General features: G+C 40.8%; 1 protein-coding gene across 2 annotated transcripts; it reads left to right on the top strand.

Moving 5' to 3' along the window:
• The first annotated feature begins 823 nt into the window (after window positions 1-823).
• LOC139386641 (hydroxysteroid (17-beta) dehydrogenase 7) lies at window positions 824-27725 on the top strand. Of its 2 annotated transcripts, XR_011629087.1 has the most exons (10): window positions 824-999; window positions 1555-1758; window positions 6467-6559; window positions 15120-15234; window positions 22982-23176; window positions 23879-23983; window positions 24115-24171; window positions 24694-24792; window positions 25272-26977; window positions 27016-27722. XR_011629087.1 is itself a non-coding variant. In XM_071132390.1 (9 exons), exons 1-9 carry the CDS (start codon window positions 965-967, stop codon window positions 25404-25406), a joined length of 1038 nt encoding a protein of 345 aa, XP_070988491.1. In that variant the 5' UTR covers window positions 828-964; the 3' UTR covers window positions 25407-27725. The 2 variants fall into 2 exon arrangements, 1 of the variants encoding a protein (XP_070988491.1); XM_071132390.1 differs by having other exon boundaries at window positions 828-999; window positions 25272-27725.
• Window positions 27726-27836: the final 111 nt, after the last annotated feature.

Below are 27836 nucleotides of genomic sequence, written 5' to 3'. Positions count from 1 at the left end.
GGACAAATTTAAGATTGTTACCTTAAGCCGTTTACAATTGAAAACAGTTGCCAGTTCCAGTTTACTTAATAAGGGGATGGCTTTCCCATAGTGATATCAGCTGGGTCTGTCTACTACTTAGTTCACGGACTTCCATTGAAACAGAAAAAACGACAGAGTAGGATGTCTCGCTTCCTCTTCCGTCTCTGTCGTTGCTGAGTTGTGACGTTACAACACTCACCTTTTAACTTTTCAACCCAAAATATTACAACAAATCCGCTTTGATAATTACAAATTTATATTAAAGCTAACTACATTTATTATTGGCAGCGTTAAAATCTTATTGGTTTAAGAATTGTTCCGACTTCAAAAGCACTTGAACACAACCATGTTGGATTTACAAATTTACACTTCCCAATTTCACACTTCCCACCAGCTCATGAAAGCCTAAATAGGCCTACATACCAAGCAAAATTGAAATACAAAAAACTAATGCGCACTTCACAAGAATTACATGCAAGAAATGTACTTTTTGAAATAAAAAAACGCATTCGGTCAAACCAAAATGTTGCGACAAAGAAAGCATTTTGATCATAGAATAAAACACATTTTTCATTCCTTGTTCTACATTTCTATTTGAGGTCTTTAAATTGCTTTAGATCTTGAAATGAAACAGCACTTGCAAAAAGATGAAAGAAAATAAAAGTGTATTTTCTCTGCCCCCTCTCCTCTGTAGTCCTACAAAACTCCGCATTCGAGATTTTTTTTATTTTGCGCTGCTGGGAACGATGATCCGCTTGGCTTTCTGTAGTTACATCTGATTGGCCGACAGTGATGTGTCGTCATCCAATCACACCATGTAGCAGTGTCTGCATAGGCTATCGTTGTGTTCATAACATCGGACCAGAGTGTTGTACATTGATAGTATTATTTTCTGTTATCTTCTTAACTTTCACCAGTTTCCAACATTTGAAGAAGAGCCATCATGGAGAAAGTGATTTTAGTGACCGGTGCGAACAGGTAGGCAACGTACATTATTCATAAATCGTCTGACTGTCACTGCAGGTAATCTTGTCTAGGCTACTTGATGTGATTGGATAACGTTATTAATGCGATACAATTTTGCCAATCACTGCCTGTCGGAGAATTAATGTGTTTGAAAAATGTTAGGGTAAACATTTGCAACAACGTTTCAAATGAAGGACCACTTGACGCAATATGGCGTTGTAACGTCACATTGTGGAAAATGTAGGCTACATGTTGACAAAGTTGCTGTTAGTGGAAATACTGCCAAGTTACATTCACATGTCTCACTTGTAATGAAGCTAGTGCGGTAATAGCCAAGTTACTCTGTACTCTATCTCAAGCCAGCATGTTGTCATTTAGTCTGACAAATCCATAAACTGTCTATGATTCACTGATTGTCCACTGACTGTGTAATAACAGTTGACCTATGGAATTAAAATAAGCTTGTGTGTGCGTGCAATGCATGCACCACATGTGTACATGAGGGCGTTTGTGTCCTACTCCTACAGTATATGTCATCTCCTATCTATGACCTCTCCATCTCCACAGTGGCATCGGCCTAGCCCTGTGTGAGCGGCTGCTCTATGAGGACAGTCAGCTGCAGCTGTGTCTGGCCTGCAGGAACATGCAGAGGGCTGAGGCGGCCCGCTCCGCTCTGCTGACCTCTCACCCCGACGCCCAAATAGACCTGCTGCACCTGGATGTAGGCTCTGTCCGCTCGGTTCTCCATGCCGCCCACAAGGTCAAGGCTAGGTATAGACCATTACCCTGTTAACACCTCACACACACATACCATACACACACTAGTGGAGGCTCCTCATAGGAGGAAGGGGAAGACCATCCTACTCAGTGAATTTCAGAAAAATGTAAAAAGTGAAACATTAAAAAAGTGATGCTTTTTAGATAAAACTATACAAAGTATATTCACGTCACCAAATAACTGACTAAAACACACTGTTTTGCAATTAAGTTTTACAGTAGCCTCAACAGCACTCTCTGGGGTAGCACCATGGTGTAGCCGAATGACAGCTACAGTGGGGCAAAAAAGTATTTAGTCAGCCACCAATTGTGCAAGTTCTCCCACTTAAAAATATGAGAGAGGCCTGTAATTTTTATCATAGGTACACTTCAACTATGACAGACAAAATGAGACAAAAAATCCAGAAAAATCACATTGTAGGATTTTTTATGAATTTATTTGCAAATTATGGTGGAAAATAAGTATTTGGTCAATAACAAAAGTTTCTCAATACTTTGTTATATACCTTTTGTTGGCAATGACAGAGGTCAAATGTTTTCTGTAAGTCTTCACACACTGTTGCTGGTATTTTGGCCCATTCCTCCATGCAGATCTCCTCTAGAGCAGTGATGTTTTGGGGCTGTTGCTGGGCAACACAGACTTTCAACTCCCTCCAAAGATTTTCTATGGGGTTGAGATCTGGAGACTGGCTAGGCCACTCCAGGACCTTGAAATGCTTCTTACGAAGCGACTCCTTCGTTGCCCTGGCGGTGTGTTTGGGATCATTGTCATGCTGAAAGACCCAGCCACGTTTCATCTTCAATGCCCTTGCTTACGGAAGAAGGTTTTCACTCAAAATCTCACGATACATGGCCCCATTCATTATTTCCTTTATACGGATCAGTCGTCCTGGTCCCTTTGCAGAAAAACAGCCCAAAGCATGATGTTTACACCCCCATGCTTCACAGTAGGTATGGTGTTCTTTGGATGCAACTCAGCATTCTTTGTCCCCCAAACACGACGAGTTGAGTTAACACATTTTTTTATTTTTGTTTCATCTGAACATATGACATTCTCCCAATCTTCTTATTGATCATCCAAATGCTCTCTAGCAAACTTCAGACGGGCCTGGCCATGTACTGGCTTAAGCAGGGGGACATGTCTGGTACTGCAGGATTTGAGTCCCTGGTGGCGTAGTGTGTTACTGATGGTAGGCTTTGTTACTTTGGTCCCAGCTCTCTGCAGGTCATTCACTAGGTCCCCCCGTGTGGTTCTGGGATTTTTACTCACCGTTCTTGTGATGATTTTGACCCCACGGGGTGAGATCTTGCGTGGAGGCCCAGATCGAGGGAGATTATCAGTGGTCTTGTATGTCTTCCATTTCCCAATAATTGCTCCCACAGTTGATTTCGTCAAACCAAGCTGCTTACCTATTGCAGATTCAGTCTTCCCAGCCTGGTGCAGGTCTACAATTTTGTTTCTGGTGTCTTATGACAGCTCTTTGGTCTTGGCCATAGTGGAGTTTGGAGTGTGACTGTTTGAGGTTGTGGACAGGTGTCTTTTATACTGATAACAAGTTCAAACAGTTGCCATTAATACAGGTGATGAGTGGAGGACAGAGGAGCCTCTTAAAGAAGAAGTTACAGGTCTGTGAGAGCCAGAAATCTTGCTTGTTTGTAGGTGACCAAATACTTATTTTCCACCATAATTTGCAAATAAATTCATAAAAAATCCTACAATGTGATTTTCTGGATTTTTTTTCTTCTCATTTTGTCTGTCATAGTTGAAGTGTACCTATGATGAATTACAGGCCTCTCTCATCTTTTTAAGTGGGCGAACCTGCACAATTGGTGGCTGACTAAATACTTTTTTTGCCCCACTGTATTTTCCATCCTCCTCTGAGCACATTGACTTCGATACAAAACATTTTAGGCTCATGATTCTTACCCTCTTCCATAGACTTACACAGTAATTATGACAACTTCCAAAGGATGTCCTCCAACCTATCCAGAGCTTTTGCAGCATGAACTGATATGTTGCCCACCCAATCAAAGGATCAGATAATTAAACTAGTACTGAAAGCATAAGCTACAGCTAGCTAGCAGTGCAGTGCGTAACATGTGGTGAGTAGTTGACTCCAAGACAGAGAGAAACAATAGTTTAACAGTTTTGAACAAATTATTTTCTTCAACATTTTTTATTAATTTATTGCCACTGGGCCCACATGTGTAACTGCTAAACTGCTTGCTATACACTGTACTGCGTGATTGTAGCTGGTTTACTAACATGTTAGTTCTAGTAGCTATGTTGACTTTAGCTAATATAGTGACAATGATGTAGGCTGTGTGTGGTGGTTATGAAATGAAGGTTTGGCTTGGAAAGGTTTTTTTCGCCTAGACACAGGCAGCTTTTGTGTTGTGCACTGAAGTCCACAAGCGAAGGGAAAAGGTGAGAGGAGGAGAGCACTTTGAAATAACTTTCTTAAATGGAAGCAAACTGAATGAAAATGGGATAAACTTACCAGAATATTCTAGATCAGCTAGATGCAGACAAAAGTGTGCAAGGTGGTATTGAATGTGTCACTGTCTGTCACCTTAATTACTACAAATTTGTCTCTAGACATGTGCACCTGCATTGGAAACTTTCATTCGTAGGCTAGGTTGTAGAAACCTCGTGATGGGCAAAGGGAAAATTAAAGTGTCATGTAGTAGCCTAAACCTATCAATGTTACATTGAGCTGGGTGAATGGAAAATGAATGATAGTCATCCAATATGCTGTAATAGAAATAACACCATGCTCATAAAAAATAAATAATAATTATATATATATACACACTGCTCAAAAAAATAAAGGGAACACTAAAATAACACATCCTAGATCTGAATTGAATGAAATATTCTTATTTAAATACTTTTTTCTTTACATAGTTGAATGTGCTGACAACAAAATCACACAAAACGTATCAATGGAAATCAAATGTATCAACCTATGGAGGTCTGGATTTAGAGTCACACTCAAAATTAAAGTGGAAAACCACACTACAGGCTGATCCAACTTTTGATGTAATGTCCTTAAAACAAGTCAAAATGAGGCTCAGTAGTGTGTGTGGCCTCCACGTGCCTGTATGACCTCCCTACAACGCCTGGGCATGCTCCTGATGAGGTGGCGGATGGTCTCCTGAGGGATCTCCTCCCAGACCTGGACTAAAGCATCCGCCAACTCCTGGACAGTCTATGGTGGATGGAGCGAGACATGATGTCCCAGATGTGCTCAATTGGATTCAAGTCTGGGGAACGGGCGGGCCAGTCCATAGCATCAATGCCTTCCTCTTGCAGGAACTGCTGACACACTCCAGCCACATGAGGTCTAGCATTGTCTTGCATTAGGAGGAACCCAGGGCCAACCACACCAGCATATGGTTTCACAAGGTGTCTGAGGATCTCATCTCAGTATCTAATGGCAGTCAGGCTACCTCTGGCGAGCACATGGAGGGCTGTGCGGCCCCCCAAAGAAATGCCATCCCACACCATGACTGACCCACCGCCAAACCGGTCATGCTGGAGGATGTTGCAGGCAGCAGAACGTTCTCCACGGCGTCTCCAGACTCTGTCCCGTCTGTCACATGTGCTCAGTGTGAACCTGCTTTCATCTGTGAAGAGCACAGGGCGCCAGTGGCGAATGTGCCAATCTTGGTGTTCTCTGGCAAATGCCAAACGTCCTGCACGGTGTTGGGCTGTAAGCACAACCCCCACCTGTGGACATCGGGCCCTCATACCACCCTCATGGAGTCTGTTTCTGACCGTTTGAGCAGACACATGCACATTTGTGGCCTGCTGGAGGTCATTTTGCAGGGCTCTGGCAGTGCTCCTCCTGCTCCTCCTTGCACAAAGGCGGAGGTAGCGGTCCTGCTGCTGGGTTGTTGCCCTCCTACGGCCTCCTCCACGTCTCCTGATGTACTGGCCTGTCTCCTGGTAGCGCCTCCATGCTCTGGACACTACGCTGACAGACACAGCAAACCTTCTTGCCACATCTCGCATTGATGTTCCTTCCTGGATGAGCTGCACTACCTGAGCCACTTGTGTGGGTTGTAGACTCCGTCTCATGCTACCACTAGAGTGAAAGCACCGCCAGCATTCAAAAGTGACCAAAACATCAGCCAGGAAGCATAGGAACTGAGAAGTGGTCTGTGGTCCCCACCTGCAGAACCACTCCTTTATTGGGGGTGTCTTGCTAAATGCCTATAATTTCCACCTGTCGTCTATTCCATTTGCACAACCGCATGTGAAATGTATTGTCAATCAGTGTTGCTTCCTAAGTGGACACTTTGATTTCACAAGTGTGATTGACTTGGAGTTACATTGTGTTGTTTAAGTGTTCCCTTTATTTTTTTGAGCAGTGTATGTATATATATATGTATATATGTGTATATATATATATATATATATATATATATATATATATATATATATATATATATATATATATATATATATATATAAACAGCACCGACGCTGACACACACAAACACATCTGGATATGGTCTCTGTCCGCTAGGTGGTCTGTGCTGCCACACAGTAGAAGTAATAGTCATTACCCAGTTAACCCCTCACACATATACGTATAGACACACACACACACACACACACACACAAATGCATACGTACTTTGCATCCTTTTCAATGTGACATCAATAAATACTTTTACTAATACTCATTTCACAGGTACAACAGACTGGACTACCTATACCTTAATGCCGGGATCATGCCAAATCCACAGATTGACATCAAAGCCTTTTTCAAGGGCCTATTTTCTAGGTAAGGCCTTCATGCCGTACTCTACTCAAACACGCACCATTTAATTTCTCAAGGAACCCCTGCAGTTCCTCAAGGAACCATTTCTAGTCAATGGTTCATATTTGCACCTTTGGTTATTTGAAGGGTTCTTGAAGTAACCTTTAATGGTTCAATGTAGCAACGGGTTCCTGGAGGAACCTTGGGGTGGAGGTGTGGCTTAGTAGGGATGTCTAACATATCTAACAAGTCATCTAACAATTCCCCAACAACTACCTAATACACACAAATCTAAAGAGGTGAATGAGAATATGTACAGTACATATAAATATATGGATGAGCGATGGCCGAGTGGCATAGGCAAGGTACAATAGATGGTATAAAATACAGTATATACATATGATTAATGTTGTATAACTCGTTTTTCAACCACTCCACAAATTTCTTGTTAACAAACTATAGTTTTGGCAAGTCGGTTAAGGACATCTACTCTGTGCATGACACAAGTAATTGTTCCAACAATTGTTTACAGACAGATTATTTCACTAATTCACTACATCACAATTCCAGTGGGTCAGAAGATGCATACAGTAAGCTGACTGTGTCATTAAACAGCTTGGAAAATTCCAGAAAATTATGTCATGGCTTTAGAAGCTTCTGATAGGCTAATTGACATAATTTGAGTCAATTGGAGGTGTACCTGTGGATGTATTTCAAGGCCTACCTTGTGCCTCTTTTCTTGACATCATGGGAAAATCAAAATAAATAAGCCAAGACCTCAGAAAAAACATTGTAGACCTCCACAAGTCTGGTTCATCCTTGGGAGCAATTGCCAAACGCCTGAAGATACCATATTCATTTGTACAACAATAGTATGCAAGTATAAACATCATGGGACCACGCAGCTGTCATACTGCTCAGAAAGGAGACGTGTTCTGTCTCCTAGAGATTAATGTCATTTGGTGCGAAAAGTGCAAATCAATCCCAGAACAACAGCAAAGGACCTTGTGAAGATGCTGGAGGAAACAGGTACAAAAGTATCTATATCCACAGTAAAACGAGTCCTATATTGAAATAACCTAAAAGGTCGCTCAGCAAGGAAGAAGCCACTGCTCCAAAACCGCCATAAAAAAGCCAGACTACGGTTTGCAACTGCACATGGGGACAAAAATAGAACTGTTTGGCCACAATGACCATCGTTATGTTTGGAGGAAAAGGGGGAGGCTTGCAAGCCGAAGAACACCATCCCAACCGTGAAGCACGGGGTGGCAGCATCATGTTATGGGGGTGCTTTGCTGCAGGAGGGACTGGTGCACTTTACAAAATAGATGGGGTCATGAGGAAGGAAAATTATGTGGATATATTGAAGCAACATCTCAAGACATCAGTCAGGAAGTTAAAGCTTGGTCGCAAATGGGTCTTCCAAATGGACAATGACCCCAAGCATACATCCAAAGTTGTGGAAAAATTGCTCAAGGACAACAAAGTCAAAGTATTGGAGTGGCCATCAATCACAAAGCCCTGACCTCAATCCTATAGAAAATTTGTGGGCAGAACTGAAAAAGCGTGTGTGAGCAAGGAGGCCTACAAACCTGACTCAGTTACACCAGCTCTGTCAGGAGGAATGGGCCAAAATTCACCCAACTTATTGTGGGAAGCTTGTGGAAGGCTACCCGAAACATTTGACCCAAGTTAAACAATTTAAAGGCAATGCTACCAAATTCTAATTGAGTATATGTAAACTTCTGACCCACTGGAAATGTGATAACAGAAATAAAAGCTGAAATAAATAATTATCTCAACTATTATTCTGACATATCACATTCTTAAAATAAAGTGGTGATCCTAACTGACCTAAGACAGGGAATTTTTACTTCGATTAAATGTCAGGAATTGTGGAAAAACTGAGTTTAAATGTATTTGGCTTTGGCGTATGTAAACTTCTGACTTCAACTGTATGTAAACATTATTAAAGTGGCATTGTTTTAAAGTGACTAATTTATTAAAGTGGCCAGTGATTGGGTCTCAATGTAGGCAGCAGCCTCTCAGAGTTAGTGATCGCTGTTTTGCAGTCTGATGGCCTTGAGTTAGAAGCTGTTTTTCAGTCTCTCGGTCCCAGCATTGATGCACCTGTACTAGAGGTCGACGAATGAAGATTTTTAAACGCCGATACCAATTTATTGGAGGACCAAAAAAGCCGATACCGATTTAAATCGGCCTATTTCTTCTTTTTATTTACAGTGGGGCAAAAAAGTATTTAATCAGCCACCAATTGTGCAAGTTCTCCCACTTAAAAAGATGATTGGCCTGGTATTTTCATCATAGGTACACTTCAACTATGACAGACAAAATTAGGAAAAAAAATCCAGAAAATCACATTGTAGGATTTTTAATGAATTTATTTGCAAATTATGGTGGAAAGTTTTGGTATAAGTATTTGGTCAATAACAAAAGTTTATCTCAATACTTTGTTATATACCCTTTGTTGGCAATGACAGAGGTCAAACGTTTTCTGTAAATCTTCACAAGGTTTTCACACACTGTTGCTAGTATTTTGGCCCACTCCTCCATGCAGATCTCCTCTAGAGCAGTGATGTTGTGGGGCTGTTGCTGGGCAACACAGACTTTCAACTCCCTCCAAAGATTTTCTATGGGGTTGAGATCTGGAGACTGGCTAGGCCACTCCAGGACCATGAAATGCTTCTAATGAAGCCACTCCTTCGTTGCCCGGGCGGTGTGTTTGGGATCATTGTCATGCTGAAAGACCCAGCCACGTTTCATCTTCAATGCCCTTGCTGATGGAAGGAGGTTTTCACTCAAAATCTCAACGATACATGGCCCCATTCATTCTTTCCTTATATTTTGGTTTCATCTGACCATATGACATTCTCCCAATCTTCTTCTGAATCATCCAAATGCTCTCTAGCAAACTTCAGACGGGTCTGGACATGTACTGGCTTAAGCAGGGGGACACGTCTGGCACTGCAGGATTTGAGTCCCTGGCGGCGTAGTGTGTTACTGATGGTAGGCTTTGTTACTTTGGTCCCAGCTCTCTGCAGGTCATTCACTAGGTCCCCCCGTGTGGTTCTGGGATTTTTGCTCTGTTCTTGTGTGTTCTTGTGATCATTTTGACCCCACGGGGTGAGATCTTGCGTGGAGCCCCAGATCGAGGGAGATTACCAGTGGTCTTGTATGTCTTCCATTTCCTAATAATTGCTCCCACAGTTGATTTCGTCAAACCAAGCTGCTTACCTATTGCAGATTCAGTCTTCCCAGCCTGGTGCAGGTCTACAATTTTGTTTCTGGTGTCCTTTGACAGCTCTTTGGTCTTGGCCATAGTGGAGTTTGGAGTGTGACTGTTTGAGGTTGTGGACAGGTGTCTTTTATACTGATAACAAGTTCAAACAGGTGCCATTAATACAGGTAACGAGCGGAGGACAGAGGAGCCTCTTAAAGAAGAAGTTACAGGTCTGTGAGAGCCAGAAATCTTGCTTGTTTGTAGGTGACCAAATACTTATTTTCCACCATAATTTGCAAATAAATTCATTAAAAATCCTACAATGTGATTTTCTGGATTTTTTTCTCATTTTGTCTGTCATAGTTGAAGTGTACCTATGATGAAAATTACAGGCCTCTCTCATCTTTTTAAGTGGGAGAACTTGCACAATTGGTGGCTGACTAAATACTTTTTTGCCCCACTATATATATATATATATATATACAGTGCCTTGCGAAAGTATTCGGCCCCCTTGAACTTTGCGACCTTTTGCCACATTTCAGGCTTCAAACATAAAGATATAAAACTGTATTTTTTTGTGAAGAATCAACAACAAGTGGGACACAATCATGAAGTGGAACGACATTTATTGGATATTTCAAACTTTTTTAACAAATCAAAAACTGAAAAATTGGGCGTGCAAAATTATTCAGCCCCCTTAAGTTAATACTTTGTAGCGCCACCTTTTGCTGCGATTACAGCTGTAAGTCGCTTGGGGTATGTCTCTATCAGTTTTGCACATCGAGAGACTGAAATGTTTTCCCATTCCTCCTTGCAAAACAGCTCGAGCTCAGTGAGGTTGGATGGAGAGCATTTGTGAACAGCAGTTTTCAGTTCTTTCCACAGATTCTCGATTGGATTCAGGTCTGGACTTTGACTTGGCCATTCTAACACCTGGATATGTTTATTTTTGAACCATTCCATTGTAGATTTTGCTTTATGTTTTGGATCATTGTCTTGTTGGAAGACAAATCTCCGTCCCAGTCTCAGGTCTTTTGCAGACTCCATCAGGTTTTCTTCCAGAATGGTCCTGTATTTGGCTCCATCCATCTTCCCATCAATTTTAACCATTTTCCCTGTCCCTGCTGAAGAAAAGCAGGCCCAAACCATGATGCTGCCACCACATGTTTGACAGTGGGGATGGTGTGTTCAGCTGTGTTGCTTTTACGCCAAACATAACGTTTCGCATTGTTGCCAAAAAGTTCAATTTTGGTTTCATCTGACCAGAGCACCTTCTTCCACATGTTTGGTGTGTCTCCCAGGTGGCTTGTGGCAAACTTTAAACGACACTTTTTATGGATATCTTTAAGAAATGGCTTTCTTCTTGCCACTCTTCCATAAAGGCCAGATTTGTGCAATATACGACTGATTGTTGTCCTATGGACAGAGTCTCCCACATCAGCTGTAGATCTCTGCAGTTCATCCAGAGTGATCATGGGCCTCTTGGCTGCATCTCTGATCAGTCTTCTCCTTGTATGAGCTGAAAGTTTAGAGGGACGGCCAGGTCTTGGTAGATTTGCAGTGGTCTGATACTCTTTCCATTTCAATATTATCGCTTGCACAGTGCTCCTTGGGATGTTTAATACTTGGGAAATATTTTTGTATCCAAATCCGGCTTTAAACTTCTTCACAACAGTATCTCGGACCTGCCTGGTGTGTTCCTTGTTCTTCGTGATGCTCTCTGCGCTTTTAACGGACCTCTGAGACTATCACAGTGCAGTTGCATTTATACGGAGACTTGATTACACACAGGTGGATTGTATTTATCATCATTAGTCATTTAGGTCAACATTGGATCATTCAGAGATCCTCACTGAACTTCTGGAGAGAGTTTGCTGCACTGAAAGTAAAGGGGCTGAATAATTTTTGCACGCCCAATTTTTCAGTTTTTGATTTGTTAAAAAAGTTTGAAATATCCAATAAATTTCGTTCCACTTCATGATTGTGTCCCACTTGTTGTTGATTCTTCACAAAAAAATACAGTTTTATATCTTTATGTTTGAAGCCTGAAATGTGGCAAAAGGTCGCAAAGTTCAAGGGGGCCGAATACTTTCGCAAGGCACTGTGTGTATATATATATATATATATATATATATTTTTTTTTTTTTTCTTCATTTTCTTAAAATATGTTTTCTATATATTTATAATAATGACAATTACAACAATACTGAATGAACACTTTTTATTTTAACTTAATATAACACAAATACAAATCTATTTAGTCTCAAACAAATAATACAACTGTAACATTCTGGGTGTAGTGGGTGAGAAGTCAGGCGCAGGAAGCAGAGAGTTCAGGGTAGTGCTAATTTAATGCACAAAACGGCGAACATAAGCCAACCCCACGAAAACTCAGGGCGTATAACAAAACAAACGCCCCAAACACGGGGACTTAAACTGTCCAGCAAAACCCACGAAATGGGAAACGCGTAACCCACAGACGTGCACACAAGTTACACAAAACAGAAGGTCACAATAATTAATCCCGCACAAAGAACCAGGCGGGCCGGCTGACTAATAAAGCCTCACTAATTATACCCAACTCAAAACAGGTGTACTCAATAAACACATAAGGAGGGGGAGGAAAGAATCAGTGGCAGCTAGTAGGCCAGCGACGACGACCGCCGAGCGCCACCCGAACGGGAAGGGGAGCCACCTTCGGTCGGAGTCGTGACAACATGTTCAATTTGATTTAAATCATGCAAAAACACAGTGTTTGAGAAGAAAGTAAAAATGCAAAATGTTCCATGTAAGAAAGCGAACGTTTAAGTTCCTTGCTCAGAACACGAGAACATATGAAAGCTGGTGGTTCCTTTTAACATGAGTCTTCAATATTCCCAGTTAAGAAGTTTTAGGTTGTAGTTATTATAGGAATTATAGGACTATTTCTCTCTATACCATTTGTATTTCATATACCTTTGACTATTGGATGTTCTTATAGGCACTATAGTATTGCCAGCCTAATCTCGGGAGTTGCACTCAGAAGACATTCATTTTTTCAATAATTGTTCCTTTTGTTCGATGAAGTCTCTTTATATCCGAAAACCGCTGTTTTGTTTGCACGTTTTCTTCAGTAATCCACAGGCTCAAACACCGTCACAACAGGGAGACAAAAGTCCAAATTGTATCCGTAAAGTTCATAGAAACATGTCAAACCATGTTTATATTCAAGCCTGAGGTTGTTTTTAGCTTAACCTCTAGCACTTAGCCATCCCGGATCCGGGATCGTGAATACAGCCTCAAGCTCATTACCATAACGCAACGTTAACTATTCATGAAAATCACAAATGAAATGAAATAAATATGCTTGCTCTCAAGCTTAGCCTTTTGTTTCTACACCTGCATTGCTTGCTGTTTGGGGTTTTAGGCTGGGTTTCTGTACAGCACTTTGAGATATCAGCTGATGTACGAAGGGCTATATAAATAAATGTGATTTGATTTGTTAACAACACTGTCATCTCAGATTTTCAAAATATGCTTCTCAACCATAGGAAAACAATCATTTGTGTAACAGTAGCTAGCTAGCGTAGCATTTAGCGTTAGCGTTAGCATTCAGCAGGCAACATTTTCACAAAAAACAGAAAAGCATTCAAATAAAATCATTTACCTTTGAAGAACTTCAGATGTTTTCAATGAGGAGACTCTGTTAGATAGCAAATGTCCAAATCGCTCCGTTTGGTGCGTCACGTTTGGCTACCAAAAAAAAACGAAAATCCAGTCATCAAATGAACTCCATAATATCGACTGAAACATGGCAAACGTTGTTTAGAACCAATCCTCAAGGTGTTTTTCACATATCTCTTCGATGATATATCGTTCGTGGAAGTGTGCTTTCTCTCCTGAATCCCAGAAGAAAATGCCCGCACCTGAAGATTACGCACCGATTTAGACAACGGACACCGGGCGGACCCCTGGAAAATGTAGTCTCTTATGGCCAATCTTCCAATGATATGCCTACAAATACGTCACAATGCTGCAGACATTTTTAAGAAACGACAGAAAGGGCAGGCTCGTTCGTGGTGCATTCACAGCCATATAAGGAGACAATGGAAAACAGAGCTTCAGAAATTCTGCTCATTTCCTGTTTGAAGTTTCATCTTGGTTTCGCCTGTAGCATGAGTTCTGTGGCACTCACAGATAATATCTTTGCAGTTTTGGAAACGTCAGACTGTTTTCTTTCCAAAGCTGTGCAATTATATGCAAAGTCGAGCATCTTTTCGTGACAAAATATTGCGCTTAAAACGGGCACGTTTTTTTATCCAATAATGAAATAGCGCCCCCATAGACTCAACTGGTTAAATAATCGATAATATTTCAACCGGACAATAACGTCATCAATATAAAAGGTAAACAAGAAAGGCACTCTCTCGGTCGTGTGCATGAAAAAGCTCTGTGACACGGCAGGGTCCACTCATTCAGACTGCTCTTACTCCCTCATTTTTCAGAATACAAGCCTGAAACAATGTCTAAAGACTGTTGACATCTAGTGGAAGGCATGGGAACTGACATTTGAGTCCTAACTCAATGGATACTGTAATGGCATTGAATAGAAAACTACAACAACAAAAACTTCCTACTTCCTGAATGGATTTTTCTCAGGTTTTTGCCTGCCACTGTTATACTCACAGACATTATTTTAACAGTTTTGGAAACTTTAGAGTGTTTTCTATCCAAATCTATGAATTATATGCATATCCTATCTTCTGGGCCTGAGTAGAAGGCAGTTTAATTTGGGCATGCTTTTCATCCAAAATTCCAAATGCTACCCCCTACCCTAGAGAAGTTAACTGACTTGCCTAGTTAAATAAAATAAATACACGTATTACTATGTGTAATCAGCAATGTTAATATTATATTTTAATATGTAATCTGCATAAATATTAAAGGAAAGTTTAAATTTGCAGTGTAGAATCTTAACATAATGACATTTACCCTAACGGGTGGCCAAAAAGCCACACCGCCAATAAGCCACATCTCCAATCTGATAGGCTGCCATCTCTACAATAATTTATTTAAAAAGTTCCAAATTTAACCCATCATATGACAAAAAGGTTCTGGTTTTAAACTTTACACAGGGGTTCCTCGAAGATCCTTTTCAGAAGTGTTCCTCAATTAACCTTTTTGAACTGGAAAGGTTCCACCAGAACCCATAAGGTTCTTCGAGGCACCTTTAATTCTCTCACAACTAGACTCCAAGTTTCCATTTGACCCCCTGAAAAAGTTTGAACTTAACGCTTCAGATATATATGTCTAGTAAGTGTTTAGCGTTGCCCTGTGCTCTGATGTGATGTCATCTTTGTGCTTCAGCAACGTCGTCAAAATGTTTGCCACAGCAGAGGGCCTCCTGACCCAGCAGGACCGTGTCAACAAAGATGGACTACAGGAAGTGTTCGCCACAAACCTGTTTGGACACTTTGTGCTGGTAAGTCACTTATCTTATTTTATCCTATCGTATCGTAATGTTTCTCAACACAGAGAGGTTTGTTTCAAATGGAAACAAAGCCTGGAAATTAAAACATAAGCTAGTTAGTGCCACGTTACCTACGTAACCTGACCCGGTCCCCTGTTACAACTAAGGGATAACTAAGGGATAGGGCCTGGAGTTTTCCTTGGTCAGGTTTCATGGTCACATGGTGAGGAAAAACGTAAAGGTGGTCTGAACTCACTGATTTCGCCTCGCTTTTCCATGTCCTTAGTAAGAAATGATAGAAGCCATAACGAGAGTTGTGTTGAGGTTTTGGTATGATGTAGGTGTGTTATGTTGGTTGTGTGTTCCTCTTTACTCACCATAGTTAAAATATCCCATACAGCCACTTTACTTTCAACAAGCGATTGCATGACTAATGGCTTTGCAAATGCCGGGTCATGTGCTGATGTGCTCCTAATCAATGATATATTTTTGGGGGTGCTGCAAAGTAGCGGTCTCGTAGTAGGCATGTGGGCACGATTGAAATCTAAAGCCAACCCAAGGAAAACTGTGACTTCCAGGATTCCTTAAATCTCACAACTATTTTTTGGAAAACACTGACATTATGACTCAAGTTCTCCTACTTACACTTTTTTTGTGTGTCAATTTTGGGACTACTATTGATGCCACATTGGCCATTTTCAAATAGATAAGTTGCTTTTTGACTTGGCACCTTTGTTAAAGGAAAAGCACAAAGGTATTGGAAACTTTAAAAACTCATCTACTTTTCAGAACCACAGAGAAAATGATACCCAGCTCACAGTAACAGGTAACAGGTAACCTCTAGAGACTCATGCCATTAACTATTAAACGTTTGTTTCTATCTGGTCCATTTTGTTTCCATGCTGTACCGTCCATGCACCTTACTCTCTAGTCCCTTGGACTGGCATTAGACAGTCTCAGTGATAGGACACGACAGATGACAGGCAAGGGCTGGAATTCAATCAAACCAGGCATTCATTAGCAAAGTTTACTGTCATGTACTTTTTCACAGTTCTTGGGGTAATTTCACTCATCATATTTCTTGATTCCCAATTGAAAACGTATTTTATTCATTTTCCACAAGACGCAAAGACAAAAAAAGTCCAAATGTAACCTACCATATATGAGAGAGTAATCTTACCTGTCCAGGTCTCCAGACTAACATTTTCTAAGTTTTTCAGTTTGTGACAACAGCCCATGATTTGGTCGCACACAATTATTTTGCAGCGTCACGCAATCGAAACAAATTGGTATCATTACTGGGATGGTAATAGGGCTGTGGCAGTCATTACATTTTGTCAGCCGGTGATTGCCATGCAAATAGCTGCCATCTCATGGTAATTAACCGTTAATTAACATAAACACATTTAGCATCTCCTGGCTTTCACACATAGCCTACAAGCCATTGATGCGGACCTTGGGAACATCTACATAAAGACATTTAAGTTTAATAAATCCATTTAATATAGCCCACACCATCACAATAAATCTATTATTTATTTTAGACAGGTCTAAAGAAACATGATAAACTCAACTGCGTTTATTTTCAGCAAACTTCATGTGTAAATATTTGTATGAACATAACAAGATTCAACAACTGAGACGTAAACTGAACAAGTTCCACAGACATGTGACTAACAGAAATTGAATAATGTGTCCCTGAACAAAGGGGGGGTCAAAATCAAAAGTAATAGTCAGTATATGGTGTGGCCACCAGCTGCATTAAGTACTGCAATGCATCTCCTCATGAACTGCACCAGATTTGCCAGTTCTTCCTGTGAGATGTTACCCCACTCTTCCACCAAGGCACCTACAACAAGTTCCCGGACATTTCTGGGGGAATGGCCCTAGCCCTCACCCTCCGATCCAACAGGTCCCAGACGTGCTCAATGGGATTGAGATCCGGGCTCTTCGCTGGCCATGGCAGAACACTGACATTCCTGTCTTGCAGGAAATCACGCACAGAACAAGCAGTGTGGCTGGTGGCATTGTCATGCTGGAGGGCCATGACAGCATGAGCCTGCAGGAAGGGTACCACATGAGGGAGGAGGATGTATTCCCTGTAACGCACAGTGTTGAGATTGCCTGCAATGACAACAAGCTCAGTTCGATGATGCTGTGACACACTGCCCCAGATCATGACGGACCCTCCACCTCCAACTCGATCCCACTCCAGAGTACAGGCCTCGGCGTAACGCTCATTCCTTCGACGATAAACGCGAATCCGACCATCACCCCTGGTGAGACAAAACCGCGACTCGTCAGTGAAGAGCACTTTTTGCCAGTCCTGTCTGGTCCAGCGACGGTGGGTTTGTGCCCATAGGCGACGTTGTTGGCGGTGATGTCTGGTGAGGACGTGCCTTTACAACAGGCCTAAGAGCCCTCAGTCCAGCCTCTCTCAGCCTAAAAGTTCATTTAACAGACAATATTTGCTTAGGATTCCATGGCATTATTTTATGTTATTTTATAGTATGAAGAATAGGCCTACAATTGCACATACAGTGCATTTGGAAAGTATTCAGACCCCTTGACTTTTTCCACATTTTGTTATGTTACAGCCTTATTCTAAAATTAAAAAAATAAAAAAATCCTCAACTGTGGGACCTTTTATATAGACAGATGTGTGCCTCTCCAAATTATGCCCAGTCAATTGAATTTACCACAGGTGGACTCCAATCAAGTTGTATAAACACCTCAAGGATGATCAATGGAAACAGGATGCACCAGAGTTCAATTTCAAGTCTCATTGCAAAGGGTCTGAATACTTACGTGAAACATATTTTTGTTTTTTTATTTTTAATACATTTGCAAACATTTCTTAAAACCTGTTTTCACTTTGTCATGAAGGGGTATTGTGTGTAGATTGATGATAAACATTTTTTAAATCCATTTTAGAATAACACATTTTTGAAAAAGTCAAGCTGTCTGAATACTTTCTGAAAGCACTGTACACACACATATACACTTTTGTATATATATGTGGACACCCTATCAAAATAGTGGATTCGGCTATTTCAGCCACACCCGTTGCTGACAGGTACAGTGGGGCAAAAAAATATTTAGTCAGCCACCAATTGTGCAAGTTCTCCCACTTAAAAATATGAGAGGCCTGTAATTTTCATCAAAGGTACACTTCAACTATGACAGACAAAATGAGAAAGAAAATCACATTGTAGGATTTTTTATGAATTTATTTGCAAATTATGGTGGAAAATAAACTTTTGTTATTGACCAAATACTTATTTTCCACCATAATTTGCAAATAAATTCATTAAAAATCCTCAATGTGATTTTCTGGATTTTTTTTCTCATTTTGTCTGTCATAGTTGAAGTGTACCTATGATGAAAATTACAGGCCTCTTATCTTTTTAAGTGGGAGAACTTGCACAATTGGTGGCTGACTAAATACCTTTTTGCCCCACTGTATATAAACTAGGTTGCAGCACTCACGAATTGCCTCTGGAAGCAACGTCAGCACAATAACTGTTTGTCAGGAGCTTCATGAAATGGGTTTCCATGGCCGATAAGCCTAAGATCACCAAGCGCAATGCCAAACGTTGGCTGGAGTGTTGTAAAGCTTGCCACCATTGGATTCTGGAGCAGTGGGAAAGTGATAAATCAGCTACACCGTCTGCCAGTCCGACAGACTAATCTGGGTTTGGCGGATGCCAGGAGAACGCTACCTGCCCGAATTCATCGTGTCAACTGTAACGTTTGGTGGAGGAGGAATATGGTCTGGGGCTGTTTTTCATGGTTCGGTCTAGGCCTATAGTTCCAGTGAAGGGAAATCTTAACGCTACAGCATACAATGCCATTCTAGACGATTTGTGGCAACAGTTTCAGTATGACAATGCCCCCGTGCACAAAGTGAGGTCCAAACAGAAATGTTTTGTCGATAGGTGTGGAAGAACTTGACTGGCCTGCACAGAGCCCTGACCTCAACCCCATCGAACGCCGACTGCAAGTCTGTTTTAATCACTCAAAATCAGTGCCCGGCCTCACCTATCCTCTTGTGGCTGAATGGAAACAAGTCCCTGCAGCAATGTTCCAACATGGAGGCTGTTATAGCAGCAAAGGGTTAACCAACTCCATGTTACTGCCCAGGATTTTGGAATGATATGTTCAACGAGCAGGTGTCCACATACTTTTGGTCATGTAGTGTTCCTAAATAAATTATAAAGGGTAGGCTTCAAATAATTTCAGAGGGACTGCATACATGCGGCTATTCTGTGTTGAGTGGTTAACAAAGAAACAGTTCCTCCCTAAATGCTTTATTTAGTTATTTATAGAAATTTAGTTGTGATACAAATGTTAGGCTATGTGTTCAGATTTTTTTATACATTCTAAGGCTGCATGATGCGACTCTAAGGATGTCACGCCCTGGCCACAGAGGGGCTTTTTATTCTCTATTTTGGTTAGGCCAGGGTGTGACTAGGGTGGGCATTCTATGTCCTTTTTTCTATGTTTTGTATTTCTATGTCTTGGCCTGGTATGGTTCTCAGAACCATACTTAGGAACCCTTTTCCCCCACCTGTTTTGTGGGAAGATACTTTGTAGTTGTTCAGGGCACATAGCCCAAAGCTTCACGGTTGTTTTTTTTTGTTCTTCGTTTTGTCGGCGTCATTTTTAAATAAAGTTCAAATGTACGCTTACCATGCTGCACCTTGGTCCAGTCCTTCAGCTAGCCGTGACAAATGATAAGAGGCATAAGCTCTGCTCTATTTCTTGCGCAGGCTGCACACACTTCATCAGTCTCTCATTCACAATTTGACAAGCACTTGATAATATTCACACCCATCAGACTATTCTTAATCTTTAATCTGGTCTTTACGTATAGCCTACTAATATACGCTACGGTTCAAAAGTTTGGGGTCACTTAGAAATGTCCTTGTTTTTGAAAGAAAATACTTTTTTTTTTGTCCATTTAAAATAACATCAAATTGATCAGAAATACAGTGTAGACATTGTTAATGTTGTAAATGACTGTTTTTCTTTAAAAAACAAGGACATTTCTAAGTGACCCCAAACTTTTGAACAGGAATGTATGTGTTGGCATTATTTTTGATTGGAATGGCCCACAAAAAAAATGTAATCCGTAGCCTAAACATAGCAAATGGAGGTTATGTGCAGTTATGTTTTTTTAATATGCAGGCTTAGGCAGTGCGTCCATAAGACTAGGGGAAGCTAAGCTTTCTCTAAAGTAAATTGAATTAAATTGCCAAAATTATATAGCCTAATTAGCCTACGCCTGTCTATACAAAAATAAATAAATAATTCAAAATAGGCTGCTAAAACATGATTTGGCCACAGACGATCATTACTTTAAAAAAAAAACATATTTTGTCAGGTTATTGTTCAGTTGTAACTGTCTGTGAAAAGTAGAGAGGCCAAGCCAGGCATAATAGAGTTGAGGGAAAACATAGTTTGGAAAGCAAATGGTCATTGCTGTAAAGATAAGACAATGAAGAGACTAGATGGACGTCATATTCTATGTGTCTCCCCTTCTATTATATGGACAACGTCATTTTTATTGATCTGTTTGTCAGTGTCAGCAGAGTAGGCTACCTTGTAATTTGTTGTATTAAAAAATATTCTGCTAATGTCTCCAGTCATATAAAATGTAGTAGAATTGCATGAAATGTGTTTAAAAGGCCACATTTTTTTCCATGCAAAGAAAGAAGAAATATATCTGATATCGCCAAGGTCTACGCAATACGTGCTCAGCCATGCATTGAACGTTTTTTTTCAAACAGTGATTGAGTTCTGTTATTAGCCTAAATTATGACTATCCAATCTACTCATCACATTATGAATAGTAGGCTATCTTACATAAGTGAAAATTCCATGATGCATGGAATGCTTTATTATAAAGGTGCATTTGTATTGTAAAATGTGCCTCCCAAAACTTGAAACTCACACGCCGCCTGCAGTGCCTTCGGTTCTTGGGTATGACGCTACCAATTTGGCACACCTGCATTTGGGGACTGTCTCAGGTTGGATGGGGAGAGTAGCTGCACAGCTATTTTCAGGTCTCTGGAACAGGTTTTCATCAAGGCTTCCTTTTGTACATTGCTCTGTTCATCTTTTTCCTCATACCTGACTAGTCTTCCAGTCCCTACCACTGAAAAACACCCCTACAGCATGATGCTGCTACCACCACCACCATGCTTCACTGTTTGCAGGGTGCCAGGTTTCATCCAGATGTGACACATTCAGGCCAAAGAGTTCAATCTTGGTTTCCCATGGTCTGAGAGTCTTTAGGTGCCTTTTGGCAAACTCCAAGCGTGCTGTCATGTGCCTTTAACTGAGCAGTGGCTTCCGTCTGGCCACTCTACCATTGGTGGAGTGCTGCAGAGATGGTTCATTGGTAGAGTGCTGCAGAGATGGTTGTCCTTCTGGAAGGTTCTCCCATCTCCACAGAGGAACTCTAGAGCACTGTCAGAGTGACCATCGGGTTCTTGGTCACTTCCCTGACCAAGGCCCTTCTCCCCAGATGGCTCAATTTGGCTGAGTGAAGAGTCTTGGTAGTTACAAACTTCCTCCGTTTAAGAATGATGGAGGCCAATGTGTTCTTGGGGATCTTCAATGTAGCAGACATTGTTTTGTACCTTTCCCCAGATCTGTGCCTCGACACTTTCCTGTCTCGACGCTCTACAGACAGTTCCTTCGACCTCATGGCTTGGTTTTTGCTCTGACATGCACTGCCAACTGTGGAACCTTATATAGACAGGTGTTTGCCTTTCCAAATCATGTCCAATCAATTGAATTTACCACAGGTGGACTCCAATCATGCTGTAGAAACATATCTATTTATTGAATCAATTTTAGAATAAGGCTATAACATAATAAAATGTGGGAAAAGTCAAGGGGTCTGAATGCACTGTATATGTATGCCAGGTATGCTACAACGGTTGTAAAGTGGATTAATGTGCTTCATTTTAAGAAGAATTGTTGCTATTGTTGTTATATTTTACTGTTAAAATTTGGCTCCAGAACTTTATGATTTTCATTGTTCAATAGAGATGAATCTTTATGTGCACTAATATCATATGCAAGTTTATTTTGGGGTAATTCCCCAACTGAGTAAGTGGAAATCCAAAACACATTAGCTGGATCACTAACTAAATATAATACCTACTGCTAGTAGCCTAAATGAATTTAACTAGCACTTGTATTTCGTCAAGCTACGCCCTACTGTGGGTGCTAGCAATCCAGTAGGGGCTGGAAGCTACAGTGAACTTCGATTGTTCAATAGTGCCGCGATATCACAGAGTATTATGCAAAAGTTAAGCTTTCCCCAACTTAGGTTCCGCACTGTTCACACTCCCTTCCCCATGCTCGCATTGCCTAATGGTCCCCCTGTTTTCCCCGCAATTGGATTTTTAAATGTTATACAATCAGAAAACTTTTCTTCTTCTTCCGGAACATTTTTTACTCCGGGAAAGCAGTGGCTCGCTCGACACAGCAGCAGGCCAGGTACAGGGGCAGGATGGAGACTTTCATTACAGGAATAATGAGAATTTACTGTTTGACCAACTCATGGTTTTAGCCTCCTAAAAAATAGGAAGTTTTTAGTGTACAATGTGTGGCTCGCACCAATGCGGTGTCAAAGGGTCGCAAAATGCGATTTAAATGGTCGCAGTCTGGAGCCCAGCTGTCTCATTGGTTCAGGTTATCTGTCCCTTCAAACATTGTCATACTTTCCGTCTCTATGTTCCAGGTCAGGGAGCTAGACTCTATCCTTTGCCAGGCTGGTCAGACCTCCCGGGTAGTGTGGACTTCGTCCAGCAATGCCAGACGCTCGGCCTTCAGTCTAGACGATGTCCAGCACAAACTGGGGACCGAGCCCTACGCGTCCTCCAAGTATGCCTCCGACCTCATCAGCCTTGCCCTCAACAGACACAACAACAGCCAGGTGAGCCAACATGTTTACTCAGTTACACATGGCAGTATTGGGCTATGAGCCACTGGTGGGTTGTGGCAGATCCATTTTGGATCCTTGCAAGAGATGTGTACTAGGTTAGGTACACACTTATTCAGTTGCACCTGGCTGTGTTTCCCTAAAGGCTTCTTCATATTCCAAATTTTGCATGTGTACGCACAGCAGTCTTCTAGAATATTGGACCGTTGGCTTACTTTTCACATTCTCAGAGCAACTCAAGCAATTTCTCCAACTGTCAACACGTTCAAATGAATAGAGGATGCGTAGCGGAGTCGCATTGGTTAGGGTTAGTTGGTTGTGGGAGGTACGCGTTCGGGCTGTGCGTCCCCCACTGATGTTGGTCTCAAGAGAAGCGTAGCTATGTCACAATGGGATGCCGGACTATTGCGTCTCAGCGTCTGTGAACTATGATTTACCCTTAATCATAATTCAGGAGCAACTGGTGGGTTGTGGTGGGTCCATTCTGGGTCCTGGCCTGGTGAGAGACTGGATTGTCTATGCTAGATCCTAATGGAATTGTGAATGCTGCCCCCTCTCTTTGTTCATAATGTCAAGTTGCATGACATTTTATATTTAGTCAAACTCTACCTCAAAAGTCAGTACATGTATCAGATAATCAATAATGATCCTTTTTTTTTTTTTTTTTTTTTTTTTTTTTTTTTACACGATTGACAGGGGCTGTACTCATCAGTGATTTGTCCAGGGCTGGTGATGACCAATCTTACCTATGGCATCCTCCCCTCCTTCTTCTGGACCCTCATCATGCCCATCATGTATCTTGTAAGTTGTTTTTTTACTCTTCAGTCTTCTTTTACTGTTTTGACATAATTTGTTGTGGTCTTGTGATATCATCAGAAAATCTCATAAGTACAACTTGTATTGTTACTCAACATGTTTGTCTTCATGAACAGATACGAATCTTCACCAACACGTTCACACTGACACCGCACAATGGAGCTGGAGCATTGGTATGCCTCTCAGAAACCAATCTAAACAGTTCAGATATGTATTATTTACATATTAACATCTAATATTGTACATATTTATGGGCTGGTTTCCCGGGTTACATGTCAAAAGCTTATTCCTGAACTAAAAAGCAGAATCTGTGTCTGGGTAACCCAACGTGTATCGTCTTTTTTTATGTAATGTTACCATCAATTAACTTGTTTTTACATTCTGCATCTTTGATCTGTTTTGACAATTATTGGGTATTTTACAGCATAAGAATATTTTAAATATGAAATTAGTATTTTCTTAGTATTTTACAGTTAATTACCACTGCGTCCTTACAACAAACATTGCGGTATATTCGTAGTATTACTGCATTATCCCTCTAGCCATGCTTATCTGATGGTTTTTGTGTGTTTACCCGGTGTTTACCCGGTAGATGCTTTTACGGTTGAAAATGTCACTCTCAACAGCTTGAAATGTTTAGATAATACATCTGAGTCATATTTCATAATCTGATATGTCATCCTGCCTTTTAATAGCACTCGCTGTTTCTGAAAAAAACTGAGTCCCTGGATCCGAGGGCAAAGTATCACAGTTTGACGTCAGGCATGGGGAGCAACTACACGCAGCCTCGACAAGTGAGTGTCTTTCACAGTCTTCATTTAATAATATTCCCCCCCCCCCCACACACACACACACACACGCACCAAATCATATTCAAAAGACAGTAAGCAAACACGATAGAAAGCTAGGCCCCAAGATAAGCATCTGTAATATTAAAGTTGTGAACAGATTCTATATTGCTGTTTCGGTCTGATAGGGTTGTTCTTGCTTTTGGGGCGGCAGGGTAGCCTAGTGGTTAAAGCAATGGGCCAGTAACCGAAAGGTTGTTAGATCGAATCCCCGAGCTGACAAGGTCTGTCGTTCTGGCCCTGAACTCGGCAGTTAACCCACCGTTCGTTCCTAGGCTGTCCTTGTAAATAAGAATTTGTTCTTAACTGACTTGCCTAGTTAAATAAAATTTTAAAAGGGGTTTTAAGTCGATGTTATTTGATAGAAAAAAAAGTGTTGTTATCTAGCCTTTTTCTCATGACTTTGGTGTTTTCTGTTTTTTTAGATGGACATCGATGACGACATGTCAGAGGTCCTGTATGTGAAACTGCTGGAAATGGAAAAATCTGCTCGTAAGAGATTGAAAGAAGAGGATGACAATAAACAAGCCTACAAAAAGTACCTCAACCAGACAGAGTAGTATTTTGTATGGCTGTTCTCCTTTACTAACTAGTTTAGGCCTAATCACACAACTTTTATTCTATAGCATATAATATATAATTTTGTTACGTTACAGCCTTATTCTAAAATGTATTAAATCATTTTTTTTAAATCTCAGCAATCTACACCATAATGACAAAGTGAAAACAGATTTTTTGAATTGTTTGCAAATGTATTAAAAAATAAAAACGAATAACTTATTTACATAAGTATTCAGACCCTTTGCTATGTGACTCAAAATTGAGCTCCAGTGCATCCTGTTTCCATTGATCATCCTTGAGATTTCTACAACTTGATTGGAGTCTGCCTGTGGTAAATTCAATTGATTGGTCTTGATTTGGAAAGGCAAACACCTGTCTATATAAGGTCCTACAGTTGACAGTGCATGTCAGAGCAAAAACCAAGCCACGAGATTAAAGGAATTGTCTGTAGAGTTCCGAGACAGGATTGTGTCAAGGTACAGATCTGGGGAAGGGTACCAAAACATTTCTGCAGCATTGAAGGTCCCCAAGAACACAGTGGCCTCCATCATTCTTAAATAGAAACAGTTTGAAACCACCAAGACTCTTCCTAGAGCTGGCTGCCCGGCCAAACTGAGCAATAGGGGGAGAATGGCCTTGGTCAGGGAGGTGACCAAGAACCTGATGGTCACTCTGACAGAGCTCCAGAGCTCCTCTGTGGAGATGGGAGAAACTTCCTGAAGGACAACCATCTATGCAGCACTCCACCAATCAGGCCTTGATGGTAGAGTGCCCAGAAGGAAGCCACTCCTCAGTAAAAGGCACATGACAGCCTGCTTTGAGTTTGCCAAATGTCACCTAAAGACTCTCAGAACATGAGAAACATGATTCTCTGGTCTGATGAAACTAAAATTGAACTCTTTGGCCTGAATGCCAAGCGTTATGTCTGGATGAACCCGATCGAATATCTCTGGAGAGACCTAAAAATAGCCGTGCAGCAATGCTCCCCATCCAACTTGACAGAGCTTGAGAGGATCTGAACAGAGGAATTGTAGAAACTCCCCAAATACAGATGTGCAAAGCTTGTAGCGTCATACCCAAGAAGACTCGAGGCTGTAATTTCTGCCAAAGGTGCATCAACAAAGTACTGACTAAAGGGTCTGAATACTTATGTAAATGTGATATTTTAATTAGCAAAAAAATCTAAAAACCTGTTTTTGCTTGGTGATTAGGGGGGATTGTGTGTAGATTGAGGGGAAAAAACCATTTTAATCCATTTTAGAATAACGCTGTAACCAAACAAAATGTGGAAAAAGTCCAGGGGTCTGAATACTTTCCGAAAACACTGTATATAAACAACTGTTTATTCAGTGTGTTTTACTCCATGTGAATGAAGAGAAATGGTATTCTCTGTATAAGTTGACCATAGCCATGAGGGACTAGTAGTGGTTTGAATAATGTCTCTCTATTTGAGTGAATACTCTATAGAATCATCTGTTTGCATTGACTTTTTATCAGCCACCATTTTCAATAGCCTCCCTAGTTGAGTAGAGGTTTCCCCATTTTCAATAGCCTCCCTAGTTGAGTAGAGGTTTCCCCATTTTCAATAGCCTCCCTAGTTGAGTAGAGGTTTCCCCATTTTCAAGCACTTCATCATTTGATCTTGGTTAGTGTACGCTAGCTAGGCTAAATGAGTGCTGTTCCTTTTGTGACTATGACAGGAACATGTACAGTAGGCACTCAAGTAGATTAAAATATGGTTGAAAGAATATATTAAAACAGAGACTGCAACTTGAATACTGAAATCCACTGAAAATACTGGAACACTAAAAGCAAATGCTAAAACTGAAACTGATACACCTGAAATGGTTCATGGACATTTGTTAATGTCTCAGAAACAAGCCTGTACATTCCTGCTGCTAACTCAATGAGCTAAATGTGATAGACTGTCAAGAGCGTTTGTGAATTATTAAGCACAAATAGCAATAACTGACCAGAACTAGGCAAAGCACTCCTTTGTGTTTGCTTGGTAAGATGAAGAGTTGTGAGCCTTTGAACTTTTATTGAAATGAAAGATTTCTTTGTATTATTTATGTGTCGCTTGTTTGAATGAAAAGTTGATTGACGCCACCACTCTTCAAGCTAATGCTGACTTTGGTTCAATTTCGGACGTGTTCTTATCTGCAGTGCCTTTAGAAACTTTTCCCACATGTTGTTGTGTTACAGCCTGAATTTAAAAATGACTAAATTGAGATAGTGTCACACAATACCCTATAATGTCAAAGTGGAATTATGTTTATAGAAATGTTTACAAATGAATAAAAAATGAAAAGCTGGAATGTCTCGAGTCAGTAAGTATTCAACCCCTTGCTTTAGAAGTCACTTAATAAGTTGCATATGTGCAATAATAGTGTTGAACATGATTTTATTTAATGAATACTTCATCTCTG

Source organism: Oncorhynchus clarkii, chromosome 28, assembly GCF_045791955.1.
Source record: "Oncorhynchus clarkii lewisi isolate Uvic-CL-2024 chromosome 28, UVic_Ocla_1.0, whole genome shotgun sequence".
NCBI classification, from domain to species: domain Eukaryota; kingdom Metazoa; phylum Chordata; class Actinopteri; order Salmoniformes; family Salmonidae; genus Oncorhynchus; species Oncorhynchus clarkii.
Note: the sequence above shows the minus strand (reverse complement) of the source record. Positions and strands in the feature narration are given on the sequence as shown.

Coding starts and splice junctions, on each gene's coding strand:
- LOC139386641 (XM_071132390.1), top strand. CDS start 965: ATGGAGAAAGTGATTTTAGTGACCGGTGCGAACAG. Junction 1,000..1,554: donor TTAGTGACCGGTGCGAACAG/GTAGGCAACGTA, acceptor CCATCTCCACAG/TGGCATCGGCCTAGCCCTGT. Junction 23,177..23,878: donor ACAGACACAACAACAGCCAG/GTGAGCCAACAT, acceptor CACGATTGACAG/GGGCTGTACTCATCAGTGAT.